The sequence below is a fragment of the Squalius cephalus genome, assembly GCF_949319135.1.
Source record: "Squalius cephalus genome assembly, chromosome: 17".
Classification (NCBI taxonomy): domain Eukaryota; kingdom Metazoa; phylum Chordata; class Actinopteri; order Cypriniformes; family Leuciscidae; genus Squalius; species Squalius cephalus.
The window spans coordinates 12,276,831-12,297,350 of NC_137138.1; the positions used below are offsets into that span (position 1 = coordinate 12,276,831).

Sequence of the window (20,520 nt, forward strand, 5' to 3'; positions counted from 1 at the left end):
AGATACTTGTTTATATTGCCCCACATTTTTTGTCACGCATGTAGTTAATGAAGTAAGCCATATGTGGTTAGGCTACAGTAAGTAGGAGGGACGTGAAAACAATCTCACTCGGCATGAACTGCTCAAACTCTTCGAACATCACTTTTGATTTCTCATGCATTAACTCCGTCATAAGCAAAAACAGATGTGTGACAGTCATTTGATAGCTTGCATTCTTGCGAAAGAGGTGAGTTAAGGCAAAATACTTTATTGGCTGGATATTTTCCAGCTTACTGAATGCAGTTTATAGATAAGGCATAAACTGCCTTTGGGCAAAACGTATCAAAGATAAATGTTATTTCTTTATAATATCAACGTCATGTCTGCATATGGCAATGGACTTTTCTGAACTCACGTGTATCTCATCGTTCGGGTATTTATTGCTGTATGTCTGGGTGTGTTAAAAATAGATTTGAAATAGGGAAGAAGTGTGTGTCTGCCAGTCAGTAAACCGAGTGGATTTTGCAACATGCATGCACTATACTTTTCTCTGGGCTGCACTGTCTTGGATTTATGTAAATCCTTTGTTAAATTTGTGGAATTAACATTTTATTTTATTTTTTATTTTATTTTTTTCACCAGAACTACAGCTCCAGAATCTCACTTCCATGTTTGCGGAGGACGTCGATGTAACTGCATAGTAAGTTTCACTTTGTAATGTTATAATTTAATCCGCGTACACGTTTCAGAACACTAATGACGTTTCATGTAAAGAAATTTACTATTAAGCATTTATAAATAACCTACATTCATTTGCAAAAACAAAATAACATATGCCAAAATGATATTCAAATTTACCTTACTTGACTTTCTGCATTTATAAACGTGAGTATTCGATCAAATATAGCCTACTATATTAGGCTACATACAGAGTTTACCTCAAATGGGCTGTTGTGTCGCCGTGGGAGAACGGCAAATATAATTATGCTTCAACGAGGTAATTAAAGCCACAAGAAACCACTAAAGTTAGAAGTTGGACTGGGTCACACACTTCAGCTACTGTGAACGTGTGATGTGCACGCGCGCGATAAATAAATGTGTCATATAGTTCTGCACGAACATACCCTTACGAAAAAGAAGTATACTTCAAGTTCATTTGATGAAGTATACGTAAGTAATGTTCAAGTATATTTTTAAGTGTACTTTATGTAGTAGGTCTAAGTATTCTAATATCAATGTGTAGCCTACTTGTAATAAACGTGTAAGTGTACTATTTCAATACTGCTTGGGTCTAAATTGGCCCACTTTTAGTATATAAAAGTAAACGTTTAAGTGTAGCCTAGCCTACTGTAAGTGTAAGAGTAGTAAACTACTTAGTTTACTTTTAATACAAGTAGTAGGCTACATTTTTAGTTTATGAAAGTACACACTGAAGTGTAGGCCTACTCTCAGTAAACTACTAGTTTAGTAGTTTATTCTGCAAGTATACTTGTAAGTTTTCTTTAAGTGAACAATAGCATTATTATTTTTGCACTTGCAGTACAATGTTCAAATGTAGATATTATTTTTTATACTTGAAAAATACCTTTAACTGTACTTTCATTTTTAAAACATTTTATTAGCTTCATGCATCCTTTTTTATCAACACTTGAAAAGTTTCATAAAGAAAGGCAAAAAAGTTGAGAAAATCAGATAAAAACACAGATGGAGTAGCTCGAGTCCAACACTCCCAAAGCTTCACAGTCGTTTTCTCTTCATGGGTTACGCTTCATTTCATTTGGTAATATTAAGCAGTTTTGATTTACACCTGGGGGCTGTTCCATAAACCAAGATTAGAGTATAAGCCAGGCTTATTTCGGTTAGTCAGGCTTATTTTTGGTAGATTCGGTTTCATAAAGCAAACTTAAAATAGTTCAAACTCAGTTACCCTGGCAACTTATGCTGGGAAACTAGCCTGGTCCAGCCAGGGCAGGCTAACTGTCAGGCTAAGCCTCAGTTGTTACACAGATCCTCTAACACTGACCAATAGGAACACAATGATATTACCACTGACACTCTCTCATACCATTATTGGACTTTATTAACCACTATTAGTCCAAAAATAAATACACAGTATACAGAAAATCAACTTAAATAAGGCTACAATGATAAATTAGACAATATAGACCTATATATATAGATAGATAGATAGATAGATAGATAGATAGGCCTAAATACAATATATATACTACAGGTTTTTTTACTGGCTGAATGTTTTGTGCCCAAGATTTAATTAGATTGTTTTAAAGATTTATGAATACATTTCTCTCTGGTTTTGTTTGGCAGCTGTAGTACATGTTTATGATTAGAAGAACATTAGAACACAATCTGAAAAAAGCTTTGTAAAGCAGAAGTTAAAATCACAAAATTAAAAATAAATAATTACAAAAGCAGAGTATAAATTTGAACTGGTAAGATGAATCTGAGCTTAGTAATTGACAGTATATTAGCCTACATTTGATTTACCCCATTACAATAGTTATTACCCCTTTACAGTTATTGCTATCATAAAAATACACACAGGTTTAAAATTCTAAATAAGGCACATCTAATGTCCAAATAACAAATATTTTAGTATATATATATATATATATATATATATATATATATATATATATATATATATATATATATATATATATATAATGTACTTTATTATGTCTTTCAATTCAAACACATTTAACACAATTATACAAATTGACAGTTCCTTTAAAGACATCATATTTTCCCCCAATAAATATTCCTTATTTTTCCTTCTACTTTTTTTCTTTTGTGATAATACCCACCAACACATAGCCTAAAAACACACATGATTAGAACAATAACCAAAAAGTACATAGACACTTTTACATATGATTTAAGGGGGAAAAGACAAAAAACAATAAATAAATAGTAATAAAAATTTAACATTAACATACACTGCTCAAAAAAATAAAGGGAACACTTTTTAATCAGAGAATAGCATCAAGTCAGTTAAACTCCTGGGATATTGATCTGGTCAGTTAAGTAACAGAGGGGGTTGGTAATCAGTTTCAGCTGCTTTAGTGTTAATGAAATTAACAGCAGGTGCACTAGATGGGCAACAGTGAGACAACCCCCAAAACAGGAATGGTTTTACAGGTAGAGGCCACTGACATTTTTTCCCTACTCATCTTTTTGGACTGTTTTTCACCAGTTTTGCATTTGGCTAGGGTCAGTGTCACTACTGGTAGCATGAGGCGATACCTGGACCCTACAGAGGTTGTGCAGGCAGTCCAGCTCCTTCAGGATGGCTCATCAATACGTGCCATTGCCAGAAGGTTTGCTGTGTCTCCCAGCACAGTCTCAAGAGCATGGAGGAGATTCCAGGAAGACAGACAGCTACTCTAGGAGAGCTGGACAGGGCCGTAGAAGGTCCTTAACCCATCAGCAGGACCGGTATCTGCTCCTTTGTGCGAGGAGGAACATGATGAGCACTGCCAGAGCCCTACTAAATGACCTCCAGCAGGCCACTGGTGTGAATGTCTCTGACCAAACAATCAGAAACAGACTTCATGAGGGTGGTCTGAGGGCCCGACGTCCTCTAGTGGGCCCTGTGCTCACTGCCCAGCACCAGGGAGCTCGATTGGCATTTCCCATTGAACACCAGAATTGGCAGGTCCGCCACTGGTGCCCTGTGGTTTTCACAAATGAGAGCAGGTTCACCCTGAGCACGTGACAGATAGGAAAGGGTCTGGAGAAGCCGTGGAGAATGTTATGCTGCCTGTAACATCATTCAGCATGACCGGTTTGGTGGTGGGTCAGTGATGGTCTGGGGAGGCATATCCATGGAGGGACGCACAGACCTCTGCAGGCTAGACAATGGCACCCTGACTGCCATTAGGTATCGGGATGAAATCCTTGGATCCATTGTCAGACCCTATGCTGGTGCAGTGGGTCCTGGGTTCCTCCGGGTGCACAACAATGCCCGGCCTCATGTGGTGAGAGCATGCAGGCAGTTCCTGGAGGATGAAGGAATGATACCATTGAAGGGCCATCACGCTCACCTGACCTACGTCCAATAGAACACCTCTGGGACATTGTGTTTCGGTCCATCTGACATCACCTGGTTGCACCTCAGACTGTCCAGGAGCTCAGCGATGCGCTGGTCCAGATCTGGGAGGAAATACCCCAGGACACCATCCATCGTCTCATTAGGAGCATGCCCCGACGTTGTCAGGCATGCATACAAGCACGTGGGGGCCATACAAACTACTGAGTACCATTTTGAGTTGCTGCAATGAAATTTCAGCAAAATTGACAAGCCTGCTGCATCATTTTTTCACTTAGATTTCCGGGGTGTCTTTGAATTCAATCCTCTGTAGGTTGATCATTTTCATTTCCATCAAACGATGTGGCATCCTTTCGTTCATAACACATTACCCAGTCCATATTAGTATAGATATCCAGCATGATATTTTTCCCCATTGAGATCTGATGTGTTTTCAAAGTGTTCCTTTAATTTTTTTGAGCAGTGTATTTATATCAAACTCTTATAATGACACATAATTCCTAATAGTTATTCAAGTAATATTATTTGAATATCAAATATTCAATATTAAATAAGTAATTAAATAAAATAACAAATAACTAGAAATAAAAGGGAGGGAGGGTTATATAAAAATGTAGTTAATGTAGGCTAATATATATTCCTTTATTTTATGGAATATTCTTTGATTTTAGAGTTGCACATATCTTTTCAAAATGTATACATTTGCTCTTAATTTAATGTTATCCTCTCAATGTACTTTAGAAACTAAATCTACTTATTTAAAACTGGCGATTCTTGCTTTCTCCAAAAAAGTATTGCATTAAAAGCTGTAATTCTCAGCATTCTAAATAAGTATACATCATCTTTATTAAGTAGCATAGGTCCTATACCCAAAACTATATTTTGTATCTTTATATATTTAGTTTCTTAAAAAAAAATCTGTCATGTCACAAACGCATAAAACAGCACAAAATATACGCTGTTTGATGGTGGATCGATTTGATCCACGATCGACCTCTAGGGCTGCTTAAGAAACGCGTGCACACGCAATTATCTAGACTAGATAAACCTGGATCAAATTAGTGAGATTGCGTGAGCTTCAATTACCTTTTATGGAACCACTTTAGCCCCAACTCATTTGTTAGGCTCATTCAAGTCCGGTTTTGGAGTTTAATCCCCGCTTTTCTAAGCGGCTTTTATGGAACAGCCCCCAGAGCCCGTCATTCTCTGTTTACACGCTGTTTATTGATGATCACGTTACACTTGTTTCAGCTTCTTCTTCTCCTGTGTTTTAATCCGGAGATTCTATACTAGAAGATGTGTCATAGTGCCCCCTATTGTATAACAGTGAAAACATGGATAGCTGGAAAATTCAGTCAATGGGGAAAAGCAGAATTAGAGTAAATTCCTATACCAGTGGACTAGCCAACACAAAAATTCAGATACGCAGAATTAGAAACATATCTGTTTTATATCAATATTCTAATCAATATTTTCAAACAATGTAAATTTCATAAGACTGAGGGATGTCACTAGGATTGGGAGACAGGGGGGGCTTAGCCCAGAGGGTATTTGTAACTTGCATTTATAGAAAATCTTACAGTGAATTTGAGTAAAAAACAACTATGTATATGTTTAGCTGTATTTGTCTCTTCAACCCCGTTATCATCTTCAATCCCGTCACACCTATTTGTACATATCTATCACATATTTGTATTAATTATTTTTTTAAGTTTATGTTCATGTTTGTTGAACTTAGTCAGAAATGTTCAGAGCAATCATAAGAATACTGATTTTAGTTCAAATTCTGAAGTTAAGCCACATCTTTGATCAAAAATGATAGGGTTGCTGTCACAAAAAGTTCCCATTTCAGCCGCTTTAGTATAGCATAAGTGTAAAATTATATATAAATTGTATGGTGCATGGTACAATTTCTGGTAAGCTATGCTTTTTTATTATTTCAATTCAATTCAATTATTGTGATTTGATTTAATATTGACTCATTTGGATAAATATTTGGTACTCTAGGCGTAAATTTTTCTCAAGAAAAAAACAACTCACCTGCTGTAAACATACAGACATCCCTATCAGCTGGTAGTATTATTTAAGGTTAAAAATAACTCAAATTAAATATAATGCGTTTTTTTTTTATTATAATAACAACCACTTTATTTAATGATATAAGTTAAAATATAATAAATATGTAATATAGAACACATATTTGGCAAAATACGTGCTATAGCCTATATTATGTTCATATGGCTTTCCTCAGGTAAATGTGACATAATTGTTCTCCAGCTATGTTATTGACCTCTTCACGTTGATAAAAAAACACTGATTGATCGATATTATGTATGAGGAATATACATTTCGGTAAGTTGTAGCCTACTACTGTATCTTTCAACAGTGTTCGTGTTTTTTTACTATTAGCTAGAGATGATCGGTTCACGTACGCTAGGGATCTGTCACGTAACATTTACAAACGCCAAAACGGTATTTATTGTTTGAATTTCGTAATAAAATTGACAGAATCTGAGAGTTGAGATTCTTTGATATCATAAAGTAACCTCTGTCTAGTCTGTCGGCCTCCGTGTCTTCTTTGCTTCGCCTTTTTTCTGAGCGTGTGAAAAGTGTCAATTGCATGTGTCTCACGGTGAATGCGTGAGAGTTGGCACTTCTGTCCAACTTCCGACTTTTCGGCTATTTTTTGTAGCTGGATATATAGGCTATAATTTGTTGCGTCTAAATATGAATGAGGATACGGTTATGGATAAATCGAATTGTTATTGTTGTTCTTATTATCATTTAGGGGGGCTTAGGAACATTTTGCGGTAGCTTCAGCCCCCCTAGGCCTAACAACGTCCCTGAGACTGTATATGAAAAACTATGTAAAAAAAAAGTATATTTAATAGGCTACTGTACTGTACTGTACTGTACTGTCAAGTATTTTACTTGCTCCATTATCATGTCCAGTGCAATTTTAATTCCAGTTGTCACATGAAACCAAGTTTCATTGACCAAGTCTGAATTATTGCCGTTGTTTTAGTGCAGTGTGTGACACCTAAAGCTGCTCTTGCAGTTCAGCCTTCACAGTCTGCTGTGTCATATGAGCATTAGAGATTAATCTGCGTTTTTATCACTCGTAGTGTCATGAGTTCCAATGGGTCAATGCTCATGGCTTTACTTCAAGTTGCTCTCATTTCAGTCAGATCTGTGGGTTGCCTGCTTAGCATTTGCTGCTTTATGGTGTGGCTCACACATTTAGTTAGTGCAGATTTCTTGTGACCTGCAAAAGGATGTGGTACTTCTGTCTGATGTTTATCATTTTACACCCTCCTTGTAAATTTACTTCTCTGATCAGATTAAATTTTAGTTGTTGCACCCCAGTCAAAGATGATTTGGTTTGCTATTACCTGTGCCACACTTCTAGGCACTCCTAGCCGTGTTTTTTAAAGGAAAAAAATAAAAGCACACCCCCTCCCCCTTTGGCACTGGGTAGCACACCAATGAAATTGAATTTTAAGGATTAATGTCACACTTCTCCAATTAATGCCCTGCTTGGTGATTATAATATAATGTATATTATAATTTGAGTTATAATACAATTATATTATATTTAAGAATATAATTAAATAATATTGTTTCTGGTCTCTTAAGAGTCTCTGGAACAACTTATTTGTCAAAGTGTTCGTTTTTCAAAATAATATTTTTTTTGTTTGTTTAGATCTGGCCCTGTAGTCGCAGCTGTACTGGCTAGTGCATCGTATGTACAACAAAGGTCAGGTTGAAAGCCAATGAGGGACTCTGTTGTTGTTAACACTCAATGAACCACCAGCACATGCTAAACACATGGTCAAATTTCTGCTCGTTCTCATGTCAATACGTTTGAATATGAAAAGGTTTTTGGTTCAGGGCTGATGAGATGCACATTCGCTCTTTTTTTTTCTTTGTTAGATTTCAAATGCCTTTTCGTTTCATCTAGTCTTTTTAAAGACTATATGAAGGCAAAGTGGCCATTTTAACGTTTGATTATTCTATTTACTCTTTACTTTATATTTTCCCCTTTTTAAATTAGGAAAATGTTGCTCAGAGGTCCTCCCGTTTTCTGTTTAACGTTGGTCTCATGATCACAATCCGCCAGTTTCGGTCACTAAACAGAGGTAATTGGCTACATACCTGAGACTTGCCGTATTCACACGTACACAATCAAAGATACTTTGGTATAGCCCCCATGGAAGTGCATCTACCTGAATTTAATTGAATCATTTTACCTCAGTAGAGGTTTTGGCCACCATTAAAGACGTTTGTTGACCAACTTTACTTCTCTTATAATGGCTTTGAATTGGCCAAGCCCGTGGTGTCAGTCCCACGTACACTTATCTGAAGTAACACTAAATTAAAACAGGTAAAACAGACGTACCCAAATTTAGGTTGGTCAAGCAGCATTTTGCTCTTCTAAACGGAAATGAACCCGTCTTTGCAAACCACGTATAAATCTGGCGCAAAAATTGCGGTAACATACGAATCCGTTTCTACTTGGGAAAAATAATTGCAGAGTAATTCAGAATGAATTCAAACGTAACAATTTATAATTTTTGTTCAAAGTTCAGAGTTACTGCATTCTCTGATGCATCTCTGGAACATTGAATATGAAAAGGTTTTTGTTTCAGGATTGATGAGATGCACGTTCGCTGTTTCTCTTTTAGATTTCAAATGTCTTGTGATTTACATTGTAGCCACATGGCAATCCTATGCTCCTGTTATGGTTTTACTGCAGCTATATCAAAAATAGCAGAGATTTCCACCAAGGAACAAACAAATTCAACATAAACACACAAGATATTTAATCCAGTTTACACAAGACACGTGGCCTAGAATGCATGGCATCTACAACCTTTTACCTAAGTGTTTAATACAACACTTACAGTAAAGCAATCATGTGTTTTAAAGAATAAACTTAACTAGCCTATGTGCACATTGTAGTAGCACAAACAACTATAAAGTGTTCTATGAGCACAATGTGTTAAGCACAACTACAAATTTGAAAATCCAAACAGAATCATTGCAAACATGCTTTTTAGTCCGATCGCTGTTAAGCGTTTTGGGAGACACATGGACATAGCATTTAGCTTAGCCTTGAGATCTGATTTTTAACCTGCGCATCATATCATCCTGTTTTTCTCAACCTTGCTTTTCATAAACAAATGCATTGACTTGTCTTTTCGTTTATCCAATTACATGTTTTCCGATCGTTTACAAACTTAGAATTTTCATTCTGTCCTTTGTTCATTCTCATCACGTGTTACTAGTTTGTTGCAACAAAGCCAATACAACAATGGCTGATTTTGTCTTAGCACTTCTAAAAAGGCAAAAAGAAGTGACTTACCACAACGCCGGAAGCAAGAGAAGATGTTCAAACCTCTTGTTGATTTCAAAATCAACAAGAGGTTGCGAGATCCTGTGTTGTGAGATCACGTCGAGGTCACCACATGTAAGGCTCGCGCTCGATCGGCCCAAAGTCCGGCATCCGACCAGCGCGGAAGGTCTCTACGTGTTACTGTCTTTCTTGATTAAAGTATTTTTTGATTAAATGCAATACATTTGAATATGTATTCTCTCGTTATTTCATCTGACTCCATAAATCAAAAGGTTTTAATGATATCTGTGCATCATTAAATGTGAGCGAATGTTTGACTATTCCTTTTAACTCGTTAATGAAAATAATGTCAAAGTTAGTTAGAATAATCAAATGTAACAATTTATTATGTCAGGTTAATGTATCATGCCAATTTCATAATCAATTCAAAGATAATCGATACAAACATCAAATGCTCTGGAATAAAGAGAAGACATGCGAACCCAACATTATACATGAAGCTGAGAGTCTTACTCTTAGCCTCACGGGCTAATCTGAAATACAGAAAGGCCCCGACCCAACATTAAGATGCATGATGCTAAGAGTTTACTCTTAAGTAAGAGTCACTCTTAGCATCATGGGCCAACTTGAGTTACAAAAAGGCCCAGATCTTCTCGTTGCATTCCATTATATAGACAGAACCTCTTTCACATGGAAACATCTTTTAACAATGGAAATTTGCATTCAGAGGTTACACCTTTTGGGGGTGTGAGACCATTTGCCAGGAGACCACCTTCCTTTGTGTGCCAGTTATCCCTAAACTCTTAAAAACCTTATTACCTTTTGTTTTACTTATTTGGAAATGAGACATTTGTACCAGTCGCACTGAGACATTTCAAATGATACCAAAATGTACAATACTCGATGATAATCATTCACATTAAACTATATATTTTCTTGGGTGAATTCAGGTGATCTGAGCATGAGAGAGAGGGGGTGAGGGATGAGGGAATGAAATGTAGATTAGGATGACTCGGAGGTGAGACTTTCGTCTCGATAGTGCACAAGGGGGAGTTCAAATGTTAATTTCCAGAGAGGTCCTTTGTCCTCTCAGGGTCTGGTCGCTCTTCAACCAGACTGTCTGGCATTTTCTAATTTCTCAATTCTTACACTACTCGATCAAAAGAGTTAACACAACTACAAGCCAAGTATACTTTGAATACTTAATTATATTTTTAAGTAAATCTCGATCAAAAGATTGAGTACAACACAGGCTAAATATACTTGGACTTTTCTCTCAGTATAAGTCAAGTACACTTAAATGTAATTTTAAATATATTTCTGAGAAGTACATAAAGGATATTATTGAGATCTTATTTTTAGTTTAATTGAAGTATACTAATAGAACACTTGAATAAACGTATTTTTCGTAAGGGTAGCCTACTCACCCTCATGTCGTTCCAAGCCCGTACGACTATCTTTCTTCCGAGGAACATCAAAGGCGGACTTACTGACAATCGCCATTCATCTTGTTAAGGCTACATAATTGAATGGCTAGCTGTTTCTCTATGAAGGTAAAAGAGTTGCAAAACTCGAGAGCACGTAGATGTGAATTTGAGAACTTATACAATAAATATTCATACTTGTACGTGAACATTTACACTCACAGCTCTAATGTGAAAACATGTAAAATAAAAATCTGAAGTTGAATGTTGAAATTTGCACTCGCAGACAATAGTCACAAACCTGTATTCTGAATTTGAAGCTGCAGACAAGTAGTCACAAATGCGTAAAATGCCATTCACAGAAATACAATGACAGACACACACTTGTAATATATATTTGCATTTATTCTTACATTCACATTCGCAGTACAACCTCGATTAGGCACTTGCAACTTCTCAAATCTGTCACTGCAATTTCAAATTTTGCACCTTGACTTTTGCTACTCTTTTCGCGATATATTAGAGCAAACTAACTTGTGCACTTGCAACTCAGTGGCGAGTGCCTACGTGCTCTCAAGTTTTGCTACTGTTGGAAAGTTTTCTTTCATCGAAGCAAGACCAGGAGACGTTGGGATAAGCAGAAGTGATTTATTGGGATCTTCGCTGTGTGTCGTCTGTAGTGTTCTTCCAAGTCTGACTAAGGGAACTTTACATGGTATTTTATAGGCATTCAGTGGGCAGTTCTTAAAATGTTGACCTTAGACACAGTCTTAGAGATGACCACTAAATCTAATCATCTAAAGACAATAGAGATAATTACCCCCGACTGTGATAATGTGATTGAGTCAAAAACAAATGGTACTCCAGACTTGTATCCACATCACATGGTCACAAGAACTAAAGTTATGTAAACATTCACACCTGGTTTGACTCTTAGTAGGAAGGTCAAAGACCAACTGCTGACTTGCAGCTGACTTCTAATCAGTGAATTGATGCCATCATGTTCACCTTGAGTGCCCAATACAGTGTAGTTCACCTTAATTTTTCATGTGATATTATAAAGCATGTAGGATCAAGCAGATCTTAAACATATTCTTAAATTTGTAATCCCACAGTCCCCTCTTTGAGAGTTCTAATAACTCTCACAAAATGCAAATTTAAACACTAAAAAGTTCATTCTTGTAACTTGTGATCGTTACAGGCACGTAGCATAGTATCTGTGTTGATTTTCTGTAATTGCATGCTGACACAGAAACAAGCATGCAAGTTAGGGTCCGTGAAGTCCTTACGAGTAATAGTCTTTTCTGGTTGAAACTGTTATTTCCTTGTGCTGGACGTGGTTGACACATTTGATACTAACAGGTTTCCGAACCATGAAAAGTTATCTTCAGTCATCTGGTGTAATTTTGTTGAAAGATCAAGAATGTCTTGTTGTATTTTGTTCAAGTTCTCTGATGGATGACTGAAGTTCCCGTAGGTGAGTCTCTGCGTTGTGTATTTTTTTCTTTTTTGATAGTTCGTTCAGCAGTGGGTCTTGTTGTCTTCTTGAGGTTGTGGCTTCATATGCAGGTGAGACGGTCGTTGCATATGGATCTCGGAACAGCCATCAACTGGTATCTGTACAGAGGAAGAAAGAAAACAAAAGACGACAGAGCAGTATTTGTTCAAACACTATGGTTGTAGCAGTATTTGTTTAAACACGGGTTGTATCGTTTTCAGAGTCTGCTGGTGTTGTTTCATTCTTTCCCTATTTCTTAATTGATTTGACACCTATGGACCAGTGAGGTGGGGATAAGAGGGGGGATGAGGAAATCTTCACCATCTGTGTGTCCTATTCTGTCCCTGTTGTGTGCACACTGTACAGTGTGAGAAAAATTGGCACATTTCCATTCTCCAGTGAAACATCAGTCATAATAGACATCATAATAGAGGATGGGGGTCTGACTGGAATATTTCTGTGGTATAACATTTACGGCTGTGAGTATACTGAATGTTCCCCAAACAAAGGCTGTGACAGTCAATCAGTCTTTCATCTTTGTTGTAAGTTACTGGGGAAATTAAGCACTCACAGCCCAAATGGTTAACACATTATCAAGTTGCCCCACGAGTTTAACGAGGAGGGGAGGGGCTGCTTCAGAGTAGCAAGCAGGCTGAGCAGAAGCTGAGTAACTTTGTTAACTTCTTTAAAGTACTTTTTGTTTTTTCTACATTCTTTTCCAAAATGTCCGTGCTTACCACAGTAAGAACAACTGGCTTCTCTAGGACTTTTGCGTTTCTTTTGCTTCTCTGAGTTGACCTTAAAAGAAACTGCTGCAATTCTTACTCTCTCTTTGACACCAGAGTCTCTTTCCCAAGTAGCTAAACTGTCCAAGTTGTTTTGCAAAGTTCTCGTAGCCCATGTGATGTTTAAGAAAGGCAACGCCTTTCTGTGTTCTGACAAAAGCCCATCAAACCATGTGCGAACTAAAGGGCCATTATCATCTAACACCTTCTCTGAAGTGTCCGCTATACCACTGTATGCTGCAGCTGACTGACAAAATTTTTCTGTGTACTCACAAACAGTTTCACCCTTCTTCTGTAAACAAATGGTGATCTTTGACCAGTCAACTTTTGGTCCAACAATGTTCTTTAACACTTTCAAAACTTCCTCTTTCAATTCATCTTTACTGGCCTGTTGCAGTTCAGAATTGTTTACAGCACTTTCAAAATCATTGAATTCTGACTCAGTCAAGATCTGTGATATTAGCTGGGTGACTTCAGCTAGAGACATATCATAGAGCCGCATCTTTTTGGACAACTCTCTCCTAAACTCAGAAAAATGTCTTTGCACTGATGGCAAACTTTCAACAAGTCTCTCTATTTCCTTAGGACCTAAAGATGTTTTGGCAACAGTTTGTATTTGGACAACAGAAGAGTTGGGAGTAACACTTTCAGTTACCTGAGATCTTCTCCTAGCCCCACAAACCTGCACTGAATCTACAGGCTCATCAGTTTCTTATTGGATGGCTACATCTGTTTCAAAGAAACTTTTAAGTCAGGATAATTGTTATCAGGCTGACTAACTTCTTCCACATCAGTTTTTTCTGCATCTTTGTTGCGGTTTACTTTCTTAGTCACAGAAGATAATCTAGCATGGAGCTCTTTGATCTGTTTCTCTAGTTCTGAGTTGCGCTTAGACTGTTCTGTAGCTAGTGTTAAACCAAATTCTCTGTGACAACAGATAATGGCTTTCACATTGTTCTTGCGAATACTTGCTCCTAGTACCTTCTTACAATCTTCAATTGACCATACTTTGTCTGGGTGAATGCCAAATTTCTTTATCAAATTCAATCTGACTTCCTCAGTCACGATTGAGTCCATGCATTCTCCTAACAAAGACTTAAACTCTTTGTCTGTCCATAAAGGGGTAGCTAATCCACCTTTCTCCGTTGTGAGAATCAGCCTAGCATTCCTTCTAACCATTTTGTGACTTCCTTTGTTACTTCACAATCACAAAACACTAAAACTTCTCTCTACTGTCTTACAAACAGAGGGTACAATCTTATTAGCACATGACGCTAATCTTCTCTAGCTTAAAGAGGATAGATCTTCTCTAGCAAGAGGATACACACAAATATTAACATGTACTGCTAATCTTCCCTGCCTGCCAGAGGATATCTTTCATCTCTAAAAGCAAACTTTAGAGGCTTATCTTTAGTTAACCAAACTCTACAGCTGTTTGTTAACTACTTCTCTGAAAGGCGCAGAGGAAAAAAAGCATGTAGGATCAGCAGATATTAAAAATATTCTTAAATTTGTTATCCCACACTACTCTTTTACCTTCATATTTCTCGATATGCCTTCTTGTGTTCTTGTGTACGGTGAATGGGAGGGGACAAGTTCGGTTCACTTAGTTTTGACGTGGCCACAACATATAAACTCGTGGGAACGTGATATTAAGTCGTGGGAACGTCATAATATCTCGTGGGCACGAGATCGTATGTTGAGGGAACGACATCCGTTTCTCGTGGCTACCAGTTTTATAACATGTGGGAACAGAATCTTCACACGCGATATGTGCTCCCTCCTTTTACCCCAGCCATAATGTACTTTGTTATTTGTTAATTTAAGTTTCTCATAATTTGTTTTTGTTTATTGCCTTAAACGGGACTTTATTCGTGACCCAAGTTTTTCCTTCAAGCCAGCAAATTTCCGACGAAAAAGCCCATTCGACTTAAGAATGCGCTTCAGGTGTCTTTCACTTACGTACCCATGTCTTAATGCCGCGTTATATCTTTATATGACATTCCTAATTTAAAGTAAAATGTTATTTCATAAGTCATCTCCATCTCCGACTGCTGTTTATGTACAGTATTGACCGGTGTGGTACCCTCAACATAACTCGTGGCTACGAGAAATAGATGTCGTTCTCTCAAAATATGAAGTCGTGGCCACAAGAAAAATATATATCGTTCCCTCAACATATGATCTCGAGGCCACAACTTTACCTTGCATGGCCACGACATGATGTCGTTACCTCAACAAAATGATCTCTTGGCCACAATTTATAATCACGTTCCCACGACTTAATATGACGTTCCCACAAAATAATATCTCGTGGCAACAACATATTATCACGTTCCCATGAGTTCTGGCCACGACAAAACTAAGTGAACCGAACATGTCCCCTCCCGGTCACCGTACTTGTGGACTTGTTGTGACACGTCATCAGTGTTGCCCAAAAACTGTTCCAATTCAAAGTTCACACCTGGCCTGTCGTAATGTTTATCTGCTCTAAGGATTCCACAGAAAAAGAAAAGTCATGGGGGTTGAACAATGTGAGGCGTGGGAAACGATGCCGTTTCATTTCTGTCCGATGCGATGCAATGACACCGACCTAAACACCTGACTGGAGGATGGAAGAATGTGTGGTAGCCTACCTTAAATACGACTTAACATTAAATAATGAAAAAACTTGTTATAACAATTTATTAGAGCTTTCATTGTTTACAGTAGGCTAATTAATTGATACTGTTAATCTCTTGTTTTGTAACAACAACATAATAGCCTATGTCTAGCTGGTTGTGAGATATGGTGTGGATGACACTAAAAAAAAAAACAAGTGCTAAGAAAAAAAAAATACAGTTAGTAGCCTATATTTCTTCTGTGCCTGTAACGGTCACCAGCTGGAGTGCCCATGAGAGCCACCAGAGGGCACTCCACACCAGACTTTCATGTTCACTCACAGACTACATATCCCATCATTCTCTGCCTGGACTCATCAGCACTCATTATCACATTCACCTGTATCTCATCTTCTTGTTTAGTTCACCCCCTATAAGCCTGGTTCACCCCATCACTCACGGCGAAGTTTTGTATGTTGTTGCACTGCATTTCCGAGTTTTTTCCCTGGTTTCATGTCTCTTGGTTTTTTGGATTTCTTGCCTGTTCCCTGGATTACTCTTTTGCCTCTGACCCCTGCCTGTTTTGATTGTTTGTTTGTTTGTTTATTTGTTTGTTTGGACTGCCTTCCTGTGTTTGACCCCTGCTTGTGCTGATTACGATTCTGGATTACGCTTCAAATAAAGCTGCAATTGGATCTCAACCTTTGTGTCTCGGAGCAGTTCGTGACAGTGCCAATAAAATAGTTACAAACGCAGTCCAAGCAGTTCACAGACTAAAAGCCAGCCTGAAACAACGTAGCCTGGAGTGGGTTTTCAAAATGTAAACATCATGTAAATCCATTCAACCTGGATATATGTATAACACTCTTCAATCATTCTGGAAAATTTGAAGACTTGAAGCTTAAGTTTATACCAAAGTTATAATATTTTTTATTCTATTTTTATGGCAACAGGTGGCACTGCTCATGCTCACCAAACTCATGGTCATGTTCGCTCAGAGGATATTTCCAACGCTGATCAAGTTTCATCTTAATACCTCAAAGCATTGCAAAGGTATGACCACACTTCCTATATAGAGAATACACAAGATCAAATTCATTGGTTAAAGTTGCATGAATTTTACTAACATGGGCTTTCATTTCTCTCTACAGAATGAGAAGTTTTTGGCTTCACCTCAAACTGAGAACTGCCATATTTATCTTTGTAACACTAGTACTTATTATATGTTTTTTTACAATCATTTTTTCAAGAGTAAATAAAGGCGGAGGACAGAAAACTAGAGTTTCTGAGAGGCCACGGCTTATGGTACAATATGGCATTAATTGCACAGCAATATATGAAATGGAACCAGTGGAAGTGGGCAAAACTTTAGCCATCCGCAAGCAAAAAACCTACGTATCAGCAACTGACCAGACTATCGCTGAGGCCACCTCTAGTTGTGATCAGTTTGCGACGCACGGCTATGATGCGATTCAAGGCACTGAATTTGAGCGTGAATTTCCTCTCGCTTACTCTTTGGTTGTTCACCAGGATGCAGCTCTTGTGGAGCGGATACTCAGGGCCATTTATATGCCGCATAACATATATTGCATACATTATGATCTGAAGTCCTCAGCTGACTTTATTTCAGCAATGAAAGGTCTGGCCCGCTGCATCCCCAACGTCTTCATTGCCTCTAAACTGGAGAGGGTGCAGTATGCAGGCATCTCACGACTCAAAGCGGATCTGAATTGCCTGTCTGACCTGCTAGATTCTGAGGTAAAGTGGAAGTATGTCATCAACCTGTGTGGTCAGGACTTTCCACTGCGGACAAACGCTGAGCTGGTGTCGGATCTAAAAGAGTTGAAAGGCAGGAACATGGTGGAGAGCAAGCGGCCTGAAGGAAAGAAATGGCGCTGGAGTGTTCATCATATCCTGAAAAATGACAATTTTGAGTACTATGAAACACCAGTCACCACTTCTGAGGAGAAATCTCCACCACCTTACAACATTGAAATGTTTGTGGGCAGCGCATACTTTACTCTCTCAAGGGAATTTGTGGTTTTTGTTCACTGGAGTTTCCTAGCCAGGGATTTCTTGGCTTGGTCTGAGGACACATACTCGCCTGACGAACATTTCTGGGCGACTCTGGTTCGTGTGCCTGGAGTACCAGGTGAGGTGCCAAGATCTGATCCTGAAATCTCAGAACTGATAAGTAAAACTCGCCTAGTGAAGTGGTCATATTTAGAAGAGAATCTTTACCCACCGTGCACTGGAGACCATGTGCGAGGAGTGTGTATTTATGGTGCTGCTGAGCTCAGATGGCTCCTAAACTATGGCCACTGGTTTGCTAATAAAATAGATCCAAAAGTGGATCCTGTTCTTATAGAATGTTTAGAAGAGATACTTTTAAGAAAGCGTCCAAAACTGCAGTGAAATGATTTTATTTTTATACTGTTGAGACTTTTGCATTGGTGAATTTTTTTTATATATATTGTCATTTTTGGAAAATCCAAATGAAGTTACTTTGAGTATGAAGTATTCTTTGAAAATGCACTTTTTATTGTGTTGTTTATAGTTATTAGCCAGCATGAAGTGTGATTCTTTGCCAAAAAATGTTTTAGGGTTTGATGCCAGTACTCTTTTAGGTCAACACTTGTTCTTTTGTTTATGAGACATGTCATTAACATAATGAGACAAAATGTGAATTTTATTGGAGCAAAGTGAAGGAGCCCAAATACATTTACCCAGTTTATAAAAATATATATATATATTGAAAAGTAAAGGAGCACACACTTGTTAATTGTTGACAAAAATATTCTCTCTGAGCAAAAGTTGTAAACACAATTACTGAATCAAAATCAAACTCACTGGATCGTCCATGTCTGTAGATTAAGTTCAAGAGATAAATAGATAGATAAGCAAAACTTTATGTTGACACAGAGCAACGTATGCAGTAATTACCAGGAATGAATTTGCATGTGCTGCCTGGGTTGCTTTTGCACCTGATTCACAGAAGAAATCATGCAAATGATTAAAACAACCCCAAAATAAATTACAGCTTGACTAATTTTGCATGTTGCAATTTCTCATCTTGCGGTTTTGAAGGCTTGTGATCCGGCATATTCTACTGGGACCCCAATGATCCAGACACCTAAAATAAATAGCTCTTCAACATTCAGAAAATGTGCTCGACTATCATTTGATGAATAAATGCTGCCAAAAAGTTGTTGTTTTTTTATCTTACATTTGGTCAAGCTAGATTCTAGATGATTAGTGAAAAAAGGTTTTTGTGCTGAAATAGCATGTGCAAAAGTGAATTCACCCCTGAGCATTAGACTGTTTTTTGCTGATATCAACAGAAAGTAAATGCTAAGTAATTTCCTTTGGGAAAATAAAAAAGTTTTTTCTTTATTTTCACTTCCCCTTTTTTTCCAGATACTTTTTTTTTTTTTTTTTTTGCACAGTGGGTGTACAATCCCCAACTTTTATTTTTTAATTCCTTTTAGTAATGCACGATATATCGGCCACCATATCGGTTTTCGGCCTATATATGTTCATTTTTAATGTTATTGTTATCATCCCAATAAGAAAATGTGTCTGATATATTAAAGCTGTAATGGATTATTTCCTTCAGCTGAGACACTTCAGATGCGCACTGTTCGCCATGATAGTTTTGAATTGCTTGAAATATGATTGGAATCACTTCAACAAGGAAAATACAGTTAAGTGCAACATGTCAAGCAAGTCTGTCATATAGGTTAAGGCTACATAAAATTATAATGAGGACATCATTATAATTGTGTGCTTGGGGCATGGATTTAATGGTGAGACTTTTGTTTTTGTCAGGCTTTATCAGGCGCTCAAAAATTATATAAAATTTTAATTTAGATTTATCGGCCAATATATTGGTTATCGGCTTTCAAATATAAAGAATTATCGGTATCGACCAAAATTTTCACATCGGTGCATCCCTAATTCCTTTAAGGCGCTGCATCTTTCAGCTCCTCTGGCTTCTGCTCATGACTCCCCAAGCCAGAAGAGGATGGACAAGAAAAACAACAACAACAAAAAACCTGTTGATTAGACAGTATTCTCCAAAAATGTGAACAATGTATTATTACTTCTTGTTCTGGATTCAATGAGATACAATATTTGACTCCTTCCTCATTTCTTGTAATAACACTGGGCCTACTCTTTCTTCTGTATTTTCACAATACATATTGACATGTTCTACTGTTTAATTTCCTCCTCACCATTCAAAACGAACTGTTGTCTACTCCGAAATGGTCTATTTAGTAGGCTATTATCATCAGATCTATTTTTTTCTTTAAAAATTGTTCGATGGGGTAAATTGTATGGATTAATTTAAAATAGCCTACATTTATTTTACTTTGTTTTTTGAAGATTTGTTGTTGTTGTTGCATGGAGTATTTGAAGTATTTCGTTCACTTCCATACATTACAATTTATCTTTAATTATCTTTAATTTATTTTTCTGTTCTGTTTAAATGTAGGTATCACTAGATTTTGAAAGTATATATATTATATATATTAAATGGCTTAAATGAAATTGAAATTGAAATTGAAGAAATTGACTTTTCAGAAAATGACTGTCAAACTAGTTTCCTGTTTTGCCACCTAACATATAAAGAGAATAATCAAGAATAAATAGGCATGACCACATTCCATGAGTGTGACACCAGGATTATGATCATTGTGAGAAAAGATAGAAAGGAAGGACCTGATTAAAAATGCAAGTTCAATAAGTTCAAATTCTCCTTCTAGGTTTATATCCTATTTATAGGCTATATACCATACTTTTTAATAG

The 20,520-nt window shown here is 37.2% G+C and overlaps 1 protein-coding gene across 7 annotated transcripts; it reads left to right on the plus strand.

Moving 5' to 3' along the window:
- Nucleotides 1-83: 83 nt before the first annotated feature.
- On the plus strand, nucleotides 84-19,012 carry LOC307145170 (beta-1,3-galactosyl-O-glycosyl-glycoprotein beta-1,6-N-acetylglucosaminyltransferase 4-like). 7 transcript variants are annotated; one of them, XM_079848031.1, is made up of 5 exons: nucleotides 84-226; nucleotides 622-679; nucleotides 7,752-7,805; nucleotides 16,665-16,764; nucleotides 16,863-19,012. In XM_079848031.1, the coding sequence occupies exon 5, from the start codon at nucleotides 16,864-16,866 to the stop codon at nucleotides 18,124-18,126; it is 1,263 nt and encodes a 420-aa protein (XP_079704157.1). In that variant the 5' UTR covers nucleotides 84-226; nucleotides 622-679; nucleotides 7,752-7,805; nucleotides 16,665-16,764; nucleotide 16,863; the 3' UTR covers nucleotides 18,127-19,012. The 7 variants fall into 7 exon arrangements, with proteins under 7 accessions (XP_079704157.1, XP_079704156.1, XP_079704161.1 ...); XM_079848030.1 differs by lacking the exon at nucleotides 7,752-7,805; XM_079848035.1 differs by lacking the exons at nucleotides 84-226; nucleotides 7,752-7,805 and adding an exon at nucleotides 267-412.
- Nucleotides 19,013-20,520: the final 1,508 nt, after the last annotated feature.

Bases quoted from the DNA above. Each gene is read 5' to 3' on its own strand.
- LOC307145170 (XM_079848031.1), top strand. From the start codon at position 16,864: ATGAGAAGTTTTTGGCTTCACCTCAAACTGAGAACTGCCATATTTATC.